The sequence below is a fragment of the Gymnogyps californianus genome, chromosome 1 (assembly GCF_018139145.2).
Source record: "Gymnogyps californianus isolate 813 chromosome 1, ASM1813914v2, whole genome shotgun sequence".
Taxonomy (NCBI): Eukaryota; Metazoa; Chordata; class Aves; order Accipitriformes; family Cathartidae; genus Gymnogyps; species Gymnogyps californianus.
In genome coordinates, this window is record NC_059471.1 from 59,010,800 (window position 1) to 59,029,571 (window position 18,772).

At 43.8% G+C, this 18,772-nt stretch overlaps 1 protein-coding gene across 1 annotated transcript in view; it reads left to right on the top strand.

The window, feature by feature from the left end:
- The first annotated feature begins 511 nt into the window (after nucleotides 1-511).
- The window catches only part of UBAC2 (UBA domain containing 2), a 106,651-nt gene continuing 88,390 nt past the window's right edge, over nucleotides 512-18,772 (top strand). Inside the window, exons 1-2 of the mRNA XM_050898622.1 lie at nucleotides 512-542; nucleotides 12,022-12,149. Of these exons, the coding sequence (XP_050754579.1) occupies nucleotides 512-542; nucleotides 12,022-12,149 (159 nt within the window). The remainder of the gene's footprint in view (nucleotides 543-12,021; nucleotides 12,150-18,772) is intronic.

An 18,772-nucleotide genomic window follows, 5' to 3' on the forward strand; every position in this document is an offset into this window, starting at 1 on the left:
AATACACGCTGACTAACTTAACGTTTTATCCCTGCCTAGCTACACCCGAGCTTTGAAGCGCCCTTCCCTGCCCCCTCACGGCCTGCGAGCGCCCTCTGACAGGACCCGCCACCAGGAAGCTGCCCCCAGCCTTACCGCGGGTGAATTAAGAGAATGTATGCCGTCCATACGGGCTCGGAGACGTTTCGCCGTGTAGCGCTGGGGTGAGCTGGCGGCGAGCCCGCCGGGCGGGCGAGGCGGAGGGGGGGGGGGGGGCGAGGGGGGGGGCGGCGGGGCCCGGGCCCCGCCGCCCCCCCCCTCGCCCCCCCCCCCCTCCGCCTCGCCCGCCCGGCGGGCCCGGCAGGGGGCGCCGGCCGCTCGCCTAACGGCGGCGTTTGGCCCCTCGCGGCCGCCTTAGCCGTGCCGTCCCCGGCCCGCCGCGGTTCCTCAGGGTCTGCCCGGCCTCTGGGGGTTCCGCCGACGGCACCCGCCGCGGCTGGGGCGGGCCGGGACGCGCCGTGCCGCCGCCGCCATGTTCACCAGCACCGGTTCCAACGGGCTCTGTGAGTACCCGGCCCCGCCGCAGCCCCGGGAGGACGGAGGTGGGGGAGGGCGGCGGCGGCGAGGGGTGTGTCGGTGTCTCCCCGGCGGCGGGTGGCCCGGCCCCCTCCGCCGGGGGACGGGACGGGACGGGACCGCGCTGCCGGGGCGGGGGGCGTCGCTGTGAGGGACCTGGCGGGGCGGCGGCGTGACCTCTGCGGGCGCCGCGGAGGGGGGGGGGGGGTGTGCGGGGTGCGGGGCCGCTCCCGCCGCCCGGCCTGGGCGCGGCGCTGCTGCCGCCGCCGCCTCCCCCGGGGGAGCCGCTGGCCTCGCTCCCCCTTCCCCGCACACGCGGCCTGGCCTCGGCTTTGACTTTTAAACTCGGGCTTTAGCGCGTCTCCCGCTACGTGACTGCGGGCGCTCCGGGCGAGGAGCCGCGCCCGGCGGTACCGGCGCAGGAGGAGCCGTTGCGCTGGTGGCGGCGGTGCCTTCGGCAGCGCTCGGGGCTGGGAGCGGGGGGGGGGGGCTCCGCTTCACGGGCTTTGCTGCCTGGTCCGGCCGGCGGCAAGGGGTTGTGCCTGGGCGGAGCGGTCCTCTCCCGGCACGGCTGTCCCGGGGCCGACTCCCCAGCTCTGTGTGTGTGTGTGTGTGTGTGTGTATACATAAAAATATATAGATATATATCAGAGCAGAGAAAGCACTTTTTTTTTCTTTAAATGTGAAAAGAAGGTTATTGTTTAAACCACTTTTATTGGGAAGACAGATTGAAGGGCAGACATGTTTCCAGTTCTCTTTAACTTTATTTTTATGTACAGCATATGCAAAGCATTTCATATCCCAGCCTTACCTGAACAGACTTCACGGGCATTGAGGGTTGCTTCTGAGCTTGTTTACAGGACAAAGAATCTGCAGCATTTAGAAGCGGCAATGAAGAACTGAACTGGCTGCGGTGTGGACTTTGGCACTACAGTCCTCAGAGCAGGCTGGGACAAATGATAAGTCAAAACTTTGCTGACTAACTGTGTGCTTCACACAAAATCCAAATCTGAGTGTGAAAGCACCCTCCAACTAGAGGGGAATAAGTCTGGCATTTAAGAAGGGGTGTTAGTTGTAGCTGTATTCTGTTTCAGGCATCCAAATGAGGGGGGTAGTATTTTTGCAGATAGATCTGGTAACACTGTACTCGATTCGCAGCTCCTGATTTTTTTGTTTTTTTCCCCCAGTAATAGATACTGTAGAAGAACAAGATTTTGGTGGCATGTATCTGTATATAATTCTGTGAGAAAGAAGGTGGGGTGAAAAGTATCCTTGTTTTGCTGAACGGGTGGAAAGTCACAGTCAGTATTTAAAAGTTTTTCCAAGATAGGTCCATCAGAAGGATGAGTGGAAAATTGTAGAAACATATTTGTGCTAGGAGAAGAACCTAGACAAGATGCCATTCTGCAAAAAGTAAATGTTTTACCTTTTTTAAAACTTTTTCTTCTGGAAAACTGGTACACTGTACACTCTTACTGAACTCACCTGTTGACCTAAAGTGATTTTTCACAGTAAGATTTGGCTGGTACAGGTGCACTGACAAATTCCAGTAGAGGCACAGATTTAGATGGCAGTGACATATGCTCACCTAGTGCACAACTGTGGCAGTTTAAGATGTCCCTGTGCCCTCAGACTTTTGTTTCTGCCTTTGTAGCAGAAGTGTCTGCTGCAGTAGCAGCAAGTTTGTAGAATTCAGTCACTGATGTGCAGAATCTGAGGGTTTAGGCAGTTAATGAATCAGTGCCTGATATTGCATCAGGGAAGCGTACGTGTGCGTCCATGTTCTGTTCTGCCCCTGGGTCTTGGGAGCAGTAACCTCTGGCAGAAGGGCAGTGACAAACAATTGTTGGGGCACAGTTGGTGGATAAATGGACCTGTATCAGAGACCCTAGATAAAATAAGCAGACACCTGGTTCAACAGCAAATGATCATGCCAGGTCAGACTGAAGGCTCCTGTAGCTGGTGTGCCATCTCTGACAGACTTCTTAACATCTATAATGTTTGGTTAAAGCCATATCACAATACCATTTGGTAAAACTTAGTAATACTAAGCTCTTTTTAGCCACATAGTTAGGTAATTTTAAAAAGTGACCCAGTTGTTGATTATATTTCTAGTAGGTTAAGGGCTTTAGCATCTTCACACATAGATGCAGTGGTAAAAATGTCAGAGGCCACTATTCTTTTTGCCATCTTTTTATCATTGCCTTGTTTTCACTCCTTTCTGCAGAATTCCTCTCTTTAGCAATGGGAAAACAGACAACAAATGACCGCTGAGCTCTACTACACTTTGGTAATGTGATTCTTACTGGGCTTCTTATGCAAAGTGTTTTAACAAGAGTGCCAGAGACACTAAACCTTGTCTAGTTTTATAGAAGCAAGTCTAGATTTGGCCCACTCACCTTTTTAAAAACTTCTTTTTGATTTTGGAACTTCTTATCAGAACCTAAATAATTATTTAGCTCATTTGAAGTATTTTGGTTCTTGTAAATTTTTCTTGTTAGTTAATTCTTGAAATTGCATTTAACACTTTTCTGAAAGAGATAGGAGAGTAACCAGTGGCTTGTAGTGGCAGCAGTTGCAGCTGGTTATAAACTTTTTGCTCCATCTGGCAATATTAATCTAATGAAGGTTAATAGAATCTTGGATGAGGATATTATTGTCCATGTTCTTTGAATTCTTTGAGTTTTATTTCTTCTGCTAGTTTTAGAATAAACCAAAATAAATAACAGTGGACTATATCATATAATTCCAGGAGATTGTGGAAACAATATAAAGATTAATTTAATAGTCTGTGTTGTCATTAGAGGTCTAAATGAGAGAAATAGCTCAAGAATCCTTATGTTTTATTTGATGCAGTACGTAGATCAAATTCATAATCAATGTCCTACGAAGCCTATCTCCTTTTGATTGATACTGCGTTAGTCCCTTTTCCCCTTCTTGCATCCTGTCTTCTCAGTGTTTCTGGGCTGCCTCTCTGATCTCTTGATGTTTTGATGAAAACAAAATTCTTCTTTTAAACTACAGGGAGACTGATATCATTAGGATATTTTCAAGCTGCTTGCTAAATATGCGTTTTAAACTGGTCTTTGACCCTCATCACGTAGAATAATTTAATTAGAATATTAAGTTTTGGACATTTTTCATCATACATTATTCTCCTTGCTGTAAAAATTCATGGAACTTTGATTGACCCTATAGTCAATTCTGTCTTTTGTTATGTCCCAGACATGGTAACTGTATGTGCTCAAGAGAAGACAGCTTATAATTCAAATAAAAAGCCTGTGTGCTTGTTAAAATTAAGTTATTATTTAATATTCCAAACATTTAATGTGACAAAATGTGGCAGAAGAGATGACTGAACTTTGATAGACCAATGCCACTTAGCAGTATACTGATGTACTGTTTCTAGGAAATGTGGGAGGATGACCCTGTAGCTTCCTTTTGGCACAATTTATTTATAACATCTATTTGGGAAAATCTTTGGCTGCATGCATGAACAAAATCTTGAGTGAGTAAATGAAAAACTTGAGTGTTTTGATTTCATCAATAAAAGGAGTTTCAGCTACGTATCTGTGCGGATTACTCAGTAGCTACATTTCCAGATTTCTAGACCAAGAATACTGTCGGGTTTGTTTAATCTGAATGCATTTTGCTTTTGTATTATAAGGTGGCCCTGACATACTACTACTGACTTAACAGAGTAAGTTTAGTTCAGCTAAGCTTTTCTGAAGTCCACTTATCTGCTGTAGCTGTCCTGATTGTTATTGTTCTTCATTCAGGGCAAGGTTGTTGCATTATTTACAGTCAGTTGATAAAATGGTCCTAAAAAACATCGTCTAGACTTAGCCATAGATAGACCTTTTGGCTGTTTTTGTTACATAGATCTTTGCTTGGTTGATGGCCAAATTTTATTTCTGCTAATATACCACTACTATGCTGAACAAACAATATTTTTCAAAGTTACTAGCAAGTACAAACTATTTCTGTATTACTTACCTTGAGCTAACTTTATAGATTATCTCTGTACTATGGGTGCCAGCGGATGCTACACTATGATACGTGGCTACACAGAAACGTTCATTTCATGTCCTGGCTCCGTAGTTCAGTGAGGTGAATGATACTATCTTCATCCAAGGAATATTCAAAACTTGTGAGTTCTTTACCACAGATTCAGCTCCAGGTATTCCTCATAAGTTTGACCACTTCTGTTGAAGTTAGACTTTCTTGTAAGTAATGCTTGAATAGCTGGGCCTGTGTAGTGAAGTCCTTGACCTTGTCCATGTGCTCATGACTTTGAGCACTGCAGTTGAGTTCTTACATAAAGTGTTTCTCTAGTATTTCTTATCCTGGTTTAAGAGTTTCCTGGTATAAATCCTCCGTCCTACTGCTTCTGTTCAGTACTCTTTAAAGTCACATGCATAGGCAGAGAGGTTCTTGAAAAGTGATGTTATAAGAGACATATATAAAAGCAAAGCCCTCCAACAAACAAACAGTCCAACGCTGGGTGCATGTGAGCCAGTTCAGACAAGTAGGTCGTTTGCTAGGAGCGATATGCTGAATTCCAGACAGGCAGTATCAGGTGTAGCAGATGATGACTGTGTTGGGAGCTGATAACACACCTACTCAGTGCATGACACAATTTTGGATGAGGAGATGTAAAAATAAACATACCTGGTACATGTTACAACTATGAGATATGGAAGTCAGGAAACAAGGAAGAACACCATTTAAAAGGACAAAGACAGTTTGCCCTTGTTAAGGGAAACTGTTTCTGTTATCTGGAATACTGGAGGAACTGATATGCCCTGGGAAAAAAAAGCCAATTACTCTGGATAGTAGGAAGCACAGCACAGGCATACTCAAATGACTTAGCAGGATGCTAACCCAGTTGAGTTGACTTGTAAAACAGTATTGCAGTGTGCTCAGCAAGCATGCTGCAGTACCTGGCTTTAGGGAAGGGCTTGAGAGGTGGGCTGTGGTGCTGGACCCAGACTGGTTTCTTGTGTTGCAGTCTGCCAGCAACTTGAGTCCCATGAAGAATGCTGCTGAAACACTTCAGTGGCTCTGCAAAGGCTAGCATGAGTGCATGAAGACTGACACTGGGCTGGCTGTTTGATTTACTGTAGTGCTGCTTAGCGGTATTTGCTGCTTGTTCGCCAACATGCTGCATCCCAGGAGCAAAGTACGATACGCAGAAGGCTTTCCATTATGAGATACCAAGACCTTTCCAACAACTTAGACCTGTAAGACTAACACCAAACTTTTCTGCAGACGTTGTAATGTACCCTCCCAATATTCTTCATGCTATGTGCAATACTGCACATGAGTATGGTAGGAAAGCCTGTTAGAGCTAGTCTTTATCAAGGTAAAATCAGAGTCCGTGTTTTAAAGCCTATCCACTTGCTACATCTGGGAAATATTTGACTACTTTGCCTACTACACACAAGCTACTTCTTGTAGTAGTAGGGAGTAGAGTCCTTTGAACTTGCGTGCAAGCATTTCCCCTAATGCAACTTATGCTTTTACCTCTCTGTGAACCTTGTAATGCAGTGCTAGCAATTTGTTAAAAATCCCCAAGGCAAGAAGGGAACGCTGTGCTTCTCTGCTTGCATAACCTGCAAGACTGAACTGTGCTGTGCGTGGGCGTCAGGAAAATAATAAAGGTATGTACATTGGTGCTTTGTGGTACAACTGAAGGAAAAATGAAGTATGTATCGAATACATCAGACTTCTCTGCATAACAATATTACGCAGTACAGTACTATATGGGAAAACAAATTACCTTGTACATCAGCATGCCACAGTGCAACCTAGTTCAAAATATTAGCTTGAGTCCTGGGAGCAGCATAGACACATCAGTTCAATTAGCCATGCATTGAACACCACAAAAATGTGGCTATTCTGCTGCTGCTGCTGCTGCAGAGTTAGCTCATTTCAAGCTAGCGTGGGGATCTCCACATGGTGTTGTGGTGTAGCCATACCTGGTATTTCTGACAGTGTATACTAATAGTAGTATGGTACTGTGCTCTGTGGTTGGGAAGAAGAGGAGGCTGCTCAACGAGATGGGCGTTTTTGTTAACTGCAACCTGTTTTGCTTTCTATTTCTTTTCAAATGTTCATTTTAGAAACAAAGGTTTTCTTTTTTTTTCTTTTTGTAGCTCCTCATTCTTTTATAGTTTGATCTAGGCTAAAACCAGCAGTTTTCTAAACAGTAAATGTATAGGTAACTGGTTTGATTAAAGTTTTACCAGTGCCTTTTAAAAATGGATTTAAAGCATCATCACAGTTGGTTTCTTTATTGATTTTCTTTATACATATGCTAACGTTATCCACCTCTCAGTTTCTGCATAAGCTTGTAAGCATTTGATGAAAAACTGTTCCTGCAGTGATACTCTTCTTACTGTGTTCACTTGCAGGCATCACGATGATTAACCACCAGAGTATGCTGTGAAGTGACAGTCTGAACACATGATCCCCTTCCTGTGTCTGTGCCTAGACCAGGGGCACGAGCTGCTTTCCTGACCCAGAATACTTCATTCAGTCATGTAATATTTTCAGGAAGCAGTAACTTCACTACTTTTGTAGGGTCCTCTGGTATCGCATGGTTTTTTTTTCACAGGATGAAATATTAGAAAAATACTTATACTGGATTGAACAAACTCTAAAAAATCATCATATGGTTAAATGATTCCATCCTGCCAGTCAGCACGCAGTCTCCTGGTGTCTTCCAGATTCCTCAAGCAGTATTACACGTGTCTGTATCTCTTGTCATCCTCCCTCCATGGCATGCTCTCATTTGTTCTCAGCACCTGTTCAGGACTCAGTGCATGGTTATAATAAAGAGAAGCTTTTACTCCTCAGATCTAGTAAGATTGCTGCAGTCTCCCAAAAGCACACATTGGTGTCTAGGAAGCACCTAAAATTACTATTCAGATTTGCCTATCTGACAGTGGGTTTCAACAACCATTACAATAAAGGACAAGTAAGGTTTCCAAGCATTTAGGAGGAGGTGTTGATGCTGCTGTTTGATGTGTAGCAAACTTGCATCTGAAAGGAAAATAGTAGGCAAGAGTCCTTGAAAACTATGACCGTTTTGAAACGTCACTGTCGGTTGGTGAACCTGCTCCAGGTTCTTGGACAGATCTTGGAATGCAATAGGTGAATATCTGCATGATGGCTTAATGCAGGAAGAACAACCACCTAAAATACAGATTCCATCAGTGCATTTGGGAAGTACTGTGCATTCAGATGTGCATCAGTTATGGTTTACAAGACTCACGGATCTTGTGCATTAGCATTAAAAAATGGTTCATGCGTCTTTCGTGCCATTATAGTAGCCCCCAGCAGTTAATTGTCTGTATGAAAGCGGCGTGTCTGCCTCCTAGCAGCTGGGTTTGGGAAGCTTGCAGATGATAGTGGAAAAAAAAAGCTGTTACACAGCATGTTTTGTCTACAGCTGTGGTGTAAGCTCAGTAGGGATCCCCACAAAAAATATCCTGAGCTAATTTGAGCTTCTGCAGCCACTGCTCATCAGCTGGCATCGGCAATGAGGTCCTCTCCCAAGTTAACGCTTGAGTCTCGGGCCCGGAATAGCAGTCCAGGGGTTGAAGTTGTTCCCTGAAAAGCCCTTCTGAAACAATAGCTTGGTCTGGCTGCCTGTTTTGACATGCTCATCTGCTGTCTCTCCTCACCTGTGAGTGGTGAACAGGCAGGGAACAGGAAATAATTTCAAAAACTGTAGCTGTTGCTGCTACCACAAGTTTCATATTCTTCTCATTAGTGCAACGGTGGCTTCTGAAGCTGCAACTACCTGAGCAGTTGTGCCATAAACCTCCCCCTCTGTTTGTGACAGACGGACACATCTATTTCTTAACTCTCTGTGCTTCGAAAGGGGTACCGGCAGCCAGAAAAGTAGTAAGTTGTGGAAGAAGAGGATTTGTGGGCTTTGTAATGAGTACAGGGGTAGAATGTGGAGATTTACAGGTCATTTTCTCATTCATGTCGCATTTTAGGATCAGCTTCATATTGCACAGTGGTAGCACAAAGGTTGGGACACTTGCCTGTGAGATTATGAGGGCAGTTTTGGGGAGAACTTCTCCATTGCACCAGGGGGAAGCAAAGATCTGTAGTGAAAGTTAGTTCTTTGCTCTTCATCATAGCATGGGCATGTTCTGCTGGTTATTTCAAAATTTCTCTCTTCTCTTAGATCGAAGCTCAGTATGTGTGTTGCAGCACCAATGCTATTACTGCCTGTTGTTTGCAAGAATTGCCACTTAAGGAGTACTTCGGGATTGCAAATTTATTCCAAGGTCTTTGAAGATAGTATTTGATGTATTTTAACTCTTCAGGGTCAAAATGAGAGTTTATCCTTTCATTCTAGTTTCTTTATGTGGTATAGAGGCACTGTGTTTTTCTCCTCCTTATGCACATTTACATTGGTGCTGCCAGTAAAGACTGGTATCCCAGTAGGTTGGTAGTACCTGTTTCCATCCTGCACATGGTTGCAAATCCATTGGACTACAATTTTGCTTTCTCAATTCTGCCTTTACATTCCAAGTAAGGAATTTGACTTGCATGTCAGAATGCCCGATTGTGCAGTATCTGGGATTGTTAGTCATTTTTGGTCTTACTGGTTGAGACGTTCGACAGCAGTGGGAGGGTTGCTCCGTCACTGGTGACCTCACAGCAGTCCTTGATAAGGATCTATATGCTGTTGAGGGGTAAAGCAAACTACTACATTGTACAGTGAAACACTTGGAAAAAACATTTCAGGAGATGCGTTATTTATCTGGAAGAGTTTATCTTTCTCAGGTTTACTGGACAAGAATAAACTTACCAACCATGATGACATTTTGAGAAGCTTGAGAGTAGAAGTTTCCGTTACTCATGTGACATTCCCTGTGGGTGACTGTCACATTAACGGGTTAGTTACTTCTGTGGTTTTTCACTTCATTACATGCTTAAAAATAAGTACTTTTCCTCTATAACAAGATTTAAAGTGTCTATGCTGAAAGCTAAAAGGAGGCTCATAATAAAAATGTGTGTTCACACTTTTGGAGAAAACAGATAAGGTTCTGTTGGTTGGTTATTTTTGAATGCATTCAAATTAGGAATGAACTTGATAGGATAAAGTATTTCAAGTGTGTATTACCTGTAATGTAAAAATGATCTAATGATACGAAAATTACAGTAAAATCTAAATATTAAACCTGTATAGAAATATATAGTCGCGGTGGGAAATCTAGCGATTTGCTTGTCATGTTTTTTGTGCTGACGTGATCCTTATGTGAAAAGTATTATAGGATTAATGAGTTCCTGTAAAAATTTATTTAAACTCATGAAATAATGTAAATGTATTTGATAGTAAAATAACAAGTTTTATCAAACTTTGGTTCAAAAATGTGTACTGTTGTGACTACTACTATTGTTCTGATTTAGACTGTACTTTCAAATATCTGTTGTATCCTGGTTATAAAACTGACCTTTTCACATTAAGAAATGTTAATTTAACTAAGTTAAGTTAACTAAGGGAGCATTGCCTGAGGTTTCAAGTGAATGTGTGTGTGCATTGTGTGCACAGTAACTTTCAGGCAGCTCCAGCTTCTTTTTTCCCCCAGTGTTCTACGGTAGTCTGATGGCTTCAAACTTTTTTGAAGTGTTGAACTAAACCAGAGGAATGAATAATTTAAAAAATGGATGTCTAAAGACTATAGACCTTGTTCTTGGAGAGCAAAAAAATCCAAAGACAGACATTAAACTGAAAGGTGGATAGTTTTCTTGCATAAAAAAAAATTCAGCCAGGCTTTCTGCCCTCCTGATGTGTCTCACGCAAAAAATCTAATCATAAAAGTAGAGCTTATGGTTAGCAGAGTAACGTCAACCAGCGTCAATCCAAGTCACTGTCTAATTTCTATAAAAGGATAGTTCTTCAAGGCATTAATTGCTTAAATGGAGTAAGGAAAGTGAGCCTGTAAATAATGAACTCAAAGGTATGGTTGTGGACTGAAAGAAGAGTTTTAAGTACAAGTTTACGTTATGATACACATAGGAAGAGATGTTTTCTTCACATGGTGAACATCAGAAGACTGCAGACTTCAAGGTGGTGTGAGCTGAGAACAGCTAACAGTGCCCATCAAAGTTGTTCTTGATGTCATCAGTACTTGGATGAGGATCATGCTTAAATTATGTAGTAAGAACCATATTTTCAATGGCAGTGGGATTGTGCCATGATTAAAAACTTGGCTTTGGTGCCTGTTACCATTTTCCTTTTCTAGCAGTTCACTCTCCTAGTGTGCAGCAGATGTTCATGGAATCATTTATGGTAGTCAGTTTATCTGTATAGGTATTAAATGTTTCCTGTATTATACTTTTTTAATGCAGTTTTGTTCTTCCTCTCCTCCTGCTCTTTACTTCTGATATGTACTTTTAAAGTAGTCTTACTGCTCCTTTTGTTATCTAAGAACAATGACAGCAGAGCTACGGATTTCATAATACCCTGCAAAAAGCAGTTGTCTGAAAATCAGTAGATTCCGTGCTATAACTGGGATATTTGGGAAGGAAGTAAATGTGATTCAGGTTGCATGTGTGAAAAGGAGAAAAGTCATAGAACAAATAATATTTCAGAGTTTCTGTATTGGCTTGATTTGTTGGGAAAGAGTTTGTGTTTTGTTGCGTCAACTACACCAACAGTTTAGGATGAATTGCTGGGTATACTCCTGCTGGATATTCCCCTTGGTGGTTTTTAGTAAATGGGTATTGCAGATTTCTCTGCTTGCTTGCTTCTGAGTGTCCTTTCTGAAAGTCATGCTACTAGCGGGAAAGAAGTTCTGATTTCACAAATGTCCTGATTTTATTAATTTCTTTATTAATAATTGTAGTGATTGAATGGAAGGAAGATGAATGTCCTGTAAATTAACAAAGATATGTTTCCTTGAACGGTAGATCCCAGTGCGGTGAAAAGAAAGTCAGTTTATTCAGGACATTTATTCAGGTGGTTCCTGCTTCATAGCCTCTAGAAAAAAACTAATCTTAATCCCTAGTGCAAAGGAAACAAAGGTATTTGTTTTAACTAGATGTGCATGTATATTTTGCTAGCGAAAAAGAGTGATTGTTTTATTTCCTGAAACATGATTGAGCCTTAGGAGGGCTGCATAGGAGGGCATGACCTCTATAGGTGCAGAGAGCTTAGGTTTAATTATAGCCAAACAATTAATTTAATGAGAGAATGTTGAAAACAAAATGTCTGATTAATATTTAACTGGCATTAATATCTCTAAAAACTTCCTTTGGTTGGTGTGTTTTTCTTATCTACTTGCAAGTTGTTGAGAACTTGGGAAATTGTTGAGATAAAAAGTCAAGTTGGTGCCACTGCTATTATGTTTTCCAATCACCTGTTTAAATATGTCAGTTTTTAAATGTGAGAGACTTTTCTCTAAAGTGGCTTTTTTGTTGTTTTTTGTCTTTAAGATAAAGCACCTTTGTCAAAGAGTCTGTTACTAGTCCCAAGTGCCATCTCGATTCTATTGACTCTGCTGTTCCAACATTATCAGAAGTTCTTTGCATATAACCTACAAGCTATAAAAGAGGATTTTCAGGTAAGAGTCAGGCCATTTTGTGTGGAAAGAGACTGCAAACTACACTCTCTTATGTGATTTTTTTTTTTTCCCAGTCTCTTTGTCCTCTGGTTCTTTCCCTTTGTTCTCTGTTGTAGACCAGCTTGTTCTTACCTTTTTTTATGTCACCTCTGTACTCCACTTTTTGGAAGAAGTGAGGAAAAACTCATCTGAAATGGTCAACATAGCTTTTTACTTCTTTCTTTTGCCTGGGAAATTATTGGGTTTGTATCATTTTTCCTTCCAGCAACTGGCATTTGGAAGCTTTCTTTCAATGAAGTGTGATTTAACCCGTGTAATAATAGAAGTATTTTGATATGAATGTCAATATCTTATTGTGCTTAGTTTTTGAGGCTGAAGAGGGCTATTGCGATTGCGTACTCTGATTATATATGATTTATTTTAACAACAGAGGCCATAACTTTCACTCTGTAACTTCTGTTGTAGTTAGTTGTGGGAAGCTAAAATTTGCCTGTTGAATAGAACTACTGCTTCTAATTTGAAGATTCCAAGTGATGAGGGAGTTTGTCATGCTCCTCAGTAATCTGCTGAATTGGTTAATTATCTTACTAGACATTTCTTGCTTATTCCCAGTTCAAACTGTGATACTTTTATCTTTTAGGTTTTGCATCTTGTAAGGTTTTGTTCTCAGCTTAATTAAGAATCCTCTAGTATCACTGTAATTGTCGAAATAATGCACTTAGAAGTGATTAGATAAGTTTTGTCGGGATTTGGGTTTTGTTCATTTTGGAAACGGCAAACTACTGCTCAGCAGAGAAGTGTCAGCAAATGCCTCTGTAATTGTCTTACCCCACATGTTTTATAGTTACATCAAAAAAAGTATGTAGTCAGCTTAATGTCTTTGAGGATGCCAACTGTAGTCTATAAACTTTAAAAGATTATTAGACCTAGCTAGTGATACTCTGTGCTGTTGCACTCTTTGTGATCTTTCTTGTCAAGAACAAGAGGTTTATTGTAGTGATGTAGACTTCAACTCTGCAAGAGCACTGCTCATATTTTCCAAGTGCCTTGCTAATTATGTGCAGCAAAAATACATAAATTAATGTCTGCCTTTTAAAAGTGTTACAACCAAGTGTTTGGGGAGGGGGAGGGGAAAGTCTGAGAAACTATTCAAGTTTTAAATGGAAATTTTGTGGGTTTGGGGTTTGTTTGCTTATTTGTTTGTTTTGCAGTGTGTCTTTAGAAGAGTCCTCTCTTTCCATTTGTTTGATCTGCTGAAAAACAGTAGTACCTGTGCCTTATTCAAAGAAACCATCTTTACTGTGTCTTAAGCATAAACATTTGCAAGTATCTGTAGAAGCTCTGATACTTTTATTGTGATGCTTTGGGGAATTTGTGGGTTTGGGTTTTTTTCTTTCCTGAAATTGTGGTTTCATTTAATGTCATGGCCTTTGGAGTAAGCTATATAATTGTGTACCTCTGAGATCAGGGAGAGCAGATTGTTTAACTCCTCTCTGATGCTAATATTCAAATGAGAACATTTAAAAGAAAATTTGTTTAGAATAAATTCATCTGTGAGGATGAGTTTAATGGAATGGAATTTTTCCAGGGGCTGAACAGACATTTTGGATATTAACACTTGTTAAAGCTGGTAGAGAGCATAGGAAATAAAGCATGCAGTTGAAGAAGAGTGCATTTGATTTGGAAGGCAAAATATGGACTGTCCAAAACTAAAAGATCTTTGTCTCCGTAAAGGGGACTCTCAAGAGCAGTGAAGAAACTGTGTGTAAAATTAAGATCTTGATGACATTAGACCTATGTATTTTTTCAGCTGGCTAAAGTAAAGAGCAATTAGACTTAGAAGCCTTACATAGTCTGTGCAAGGGCTGTTCAGTTAATGTGTATCATGAAATGTTCAGCTGCAAGGTCACAGCCCTGCCAGTTTGGACTTCAGGAGGGGTGGTACTCAAGCTACTGGCTAGGTTTTAACACTGGGCATGTTGACATGGGACAGCTAGAACGGTGAGGTCCCACTTCTTTCTTCTTGTTCAGTCCTTTGGTGTGCCGGGGAAGTTAGAGGCTGAAGCATCGGTTGAGGCTTAAAGACCTTGAGAAACGTGAGGCTCAGGTACTGTGTTGGCACTTGGACTTCCACGAGGGGAGAATGCCTAGCAGGCTGTGGCTTAGGAAAGGGAGCGGGGAGAGCCAAAGCTGAGCTGGAAACTAGTGAGCGAGATGAAGGGCAGCAAGGAAGGTTTCTGTAAGTACATCTGCAGCAAAAGAAAGGCGTAAGGAGAGTGTGGACCCCGTCCTCATTGTGGCAGGGGATCTAGGTGACAAGGAATATGCAAAAGGCGGAGCTATTCAGGCAGATGTACTTATTAGTTTGTACTAGTATGTTTTGCCTTCAGGCATCCAAGGTCCCTAAGCCTCCTAGCAGAGTCTGTGAGAGTGAAGCAGTATCCACCATTGAGAAAAATAGAGTTAGGGATCACTTAACCCAACTATACACACACAAGTTAATGGGACTGGATGAGTTGCCTCTGAGGGTGCCAAAGGAGCTGGAAATGAGACCTTTCTCTAGCATCTTTGAAAGGTCATGGCAATTGCTGGAGGTACCCAATGACTGGAGAAAGGCACGCATCACACTCATCTTCAGGAAGGGCAGGAAGGAGGATCCAGGTAACATCAGGCCACTCGGCCTTACCTTGGTCCCTAGGAAGGTCATGGAGCAAATCTTTTTAGAAGCCATTTCTCAACACATGCAGGACACAAAGGTGACTGGGAGCAGCCAGCCAAGGTGAAGTGGACAGATCCTGTGGGTCAGAACTGGTTGCACAGCTGGTGTCGGCAACAGTCAGTTTTTGTGCCCATGGGACCTTCTCTGAGGATTGAGAACTACTTGGAAGAGATGGGATCCACCTGGCCAAGTGGGACAAAAGGATTTTTGCTAACAGGCAGGCCAGCCTGGTGAGGAGAACTGTAAGACAGGAACAACACAGGAGGGAGATGACAACCCACAGTCAAGTGAGGAGGCAGTAGACTGGGTTAGCCACCAAAGGGTACAGGGTGATGTGAACAGAAAGGATCTTGTAATCAACAAAACAGGACTGAAAAGGACCTACACTAAGTGTATGCACATAAATAAGGAAGTGCCTATGGGACAGCGTTATGTGGAACACTCCCATACGTTTTCTGGGAAATCAGCGTGACTGGGTGCCTCTCTGAAGTATCTGTACACTGTGTGTAGTGTGTGCTACATAGGGAACAAATAAGAGGAATTAAAGGTCATATGCCACTACAGCGCTACAGTCTGATTGGGGTCATGGAGATGTGGTGGGTTAGCTCACGTGATAGGAGTGCTGCAACAGGCACATACAAGCTCTTGAGGAAGGACAGGCAAGGAGGGGAATTGCTTTTTACGTGAAAGAGCAGCAGAACTGCACAGAGCTTTGTCTTGGAACATGAGGAAGTTGAGAGTTTATGGGTCAGGATTATGGTCAGAGGGCAGACCAGCACAGCCAACTTTGGTGGTGGTGTTTGCTACAGGCCACCTGATCATGAAGAAGCAGATGAGGCCTTCTTCAGACATGTGGAAGAAGTCTCATGATTGCAGGCCCTGGCCCTCATGGAGGGCTTTAACCATCCTGATACATGCTGGGAGGGCAACACAGCAGGGCACAAGCAGTCCAGGAGGTTTCTGGAGTGCATTGATAGCAACTTCCTAACACAGATGATCAAGGAGCTGACGAGGGTAGATGTTGTGTCTGGACCTCATACTTACAAACAAGGAAGAACTGGTTGGGCACGTGAAGATCAGGGACAGCCTTGGTTGCAGTGACCATGAGATGGTGAAGTTCAGGGTCCTGAGAGGAGGGGACAAGGCAAATTGCAGGATTGCAACCCTGGACTTCAGGAGAGCGGACTTTGGCCTCTTCAGGGATCTGCTTGGAAGACTCCTATGGGATACGGTTCCTGAAAAAAGAGTGTACCAGCAGATCTGGTTGGTTTTCAAGGATCATGTCCTCCAAGCCTCCTTTTCAAGTATGGCTCATCCAGTGTGCAGGAAATCAAGCAAAGGTGTCAGGAGGCCTGCATGGATGAACGAGGAGCTCCTGACTAAACTCAAACATAAAAATGAAGCACACAAGAGATGGAAGCAGATCAGGTGACCTGGGAGGAATATGGAGACGCTGTCTGAGCATGCAGGAATGGATTAGGAAAGCCAAAGACTACCTGGAGTTGAATCTGACAAGGGACATGAAGAGCAACAAGAAGGGCAGGAATATCAGCAAAAGGACGACTAAGGAAAATGTGGGCTTGCTGCTGCATGGGAATGGGGACCTGGAGACAGAGACATGGAAAAGGCTGAGGTATCCAGTGCTTGCGTTGCCTTGGTTCTTTACTAGTAAGACTTGTTTTCAGCAGTCCTAGGCTGCTGAGATCAGTGCGCAAGTCTGGAGCAACAAAGGCCTAAACTCAGTAAAGGAGGATCAGGCTAGGGAACATTTAAACTAACTGGACATACACAAGTTCATAGGACCTGATGGTATACACCCACAAGTTTTGAAGCAGTTGGCTCGTGTCACTGTGAGGCCACTCTGGATTATGTCTGAAAGGTCATTGCGATCAAGGAAGGTTCCTGAGGACTGGAGGAAAGCAGATGTCATTCCTATCTTCAGGAAAGCAAGAAAGGAGATAGGGGAACTACAGGCCAGTCAGCGTCATCTGGATCTCTGGGAAGGTGATGAAACCAGTCCTCCTAGAAATAATTTTCAGATACACAAAGAACAATAAAGTGACTGGGGGTAGTGAGCACAGATTTATGAAGTGGAAATCTTGACTAACCTGATAGCCTTCTATGATGAGGTAGATGACTGTCTTGGTGGGTGAGGGAAGAGAAACGGATGTTGTTTATTTGGACCTTAGTATAGCTTTTTACACTGTCTCCCATAACATCCTCAGACAAACTGATGAAGTACAGATGAGGTAAGTGAGCAGCGAAGTAGATTGAAACCTGGCTGAACTGACAGGCTCACAGGGTTGTGATCAGTGGCACAAAGTCCAGCTGGAGGCCAGTCATTAGTGGTGTACACCAGGGATGAATATGGGGGCCAGTACTGTTTAGTGTCTTCATTCATAACCTGGACAGTAGGACAGAGTGTGCTCTCAACAAGCCTGTGGATGATGTAGAACTTGGATGAGTAGTTGATACACCAGTTAGTTCTGCTGCCATTCAGAGGGGAGAAGAGGGTTGACAGGAACCTCATGAAGTTCAGCAAAGGCAAATGCAAAGTCCTGCCCCTGGAGAGGAGTAACCCCATGCACCTGTACAAGCTGGGGGCTGACCAGCTGGAAATCAGCTTTACAGAAAAGGCCCTGGGGGTCCTAGTGGAGACGAAGTTGAAGATGAGCCAACAAAGCAGCGTTGTGGCTAAAAAGGCCAACAGCATCCTGGGCTGCATTAGGAAGAGCCTCACAAGGAGGCCTGGTGGGGCGATCCTTCCTCTCTACTCAGCCTTGGTGAGAGCACATCTGCAGTGCTGTCCTTTGTGATGGGCTCCTGAGTACAGATAGACCTTGACATACTACAGAGTCCAGCAGAGGGCCACCAGTATTGCCAGGGGCTGGAGCATTTGGCATATGAGGAGAGGTGAGAGAGCTCGATTGTTTAGCCTGGAGAAGAGAAGACTCAGGGTGGATCTTACCAGTGTGTGTAAATACCTGATGGGAGGGAGCAAAGAATAGGGAGCCAGGCCCAGTGAAAGGACAAGAGGCAATGGGCACGAACTGAAATACAAGAAATTCCATTTAAAGCAAAAGCTTTTTTACTGTAAGACTGATGGAACAGAGGAACAGTTTCCCCAGAGAAGTTGTGTAGTGTCCATCCTTGGAGATAGTCAAAACGAGACTGGACATGGTCAGTTAACATCCTGCTCTAGTTGACTTTGTTTTGAGTGAGGATGTCGGACTAGATGATCTCCAGAGGTCCCTTCCTACCTCAACCATTCTATGATTTTATGAAAGCATGCCTGACCAACTGATTGCTTTCTTCCATGAGGCAAGTGGTGCTGCAGTGTGTTGGGTTTGTGTGGCAGGGGTTTGGTAGCGGGGGAGGCGCTACAGGGGTGGCTCCTGTGAGAAGCTGCTAGAAGCTTCCCCCGCTTCAAGTCAGACTCACCTCTGGCCAAGGCCGAGCCCATCAGCGGTGGTGGTAGCGCCTCTGTGATAGCATATTTAAGAAGGAGAGGACTGCTAAATTAGAGCTGCAGCGAAGAGAGGAGTGGGATGTGAGAGAAACAACTATGCAGACAGTGAGGTCAGTGAGGAAGGAGAGGGAGGAGGTGCGCTGGAGCAGAGATTCCCCTGCAGCCCGTGGTGAGACGGCAGGCTGTCCCCCTGCAGCCCATGGAGGTTAACGGCGGAGCAGAGATTCCCCTGCAGCCCGTGGAGGACCCCGCACCGGAGCAGGTGGCTGGGCCCGGAGAAGGCCGTGACTCCCTGGGAAAGCCCACGCTGGAGCAGTTCGTGGAGGACTGCAGTGTATGGAAAGGACTTGAGTTGGAGAAGCTCGTGGAGGACTGACCCTTGTGAGAGGGGCCCCATGCTGAAGCAGGGGAAGAGTGTGAGGAGTCCTCCCCCTG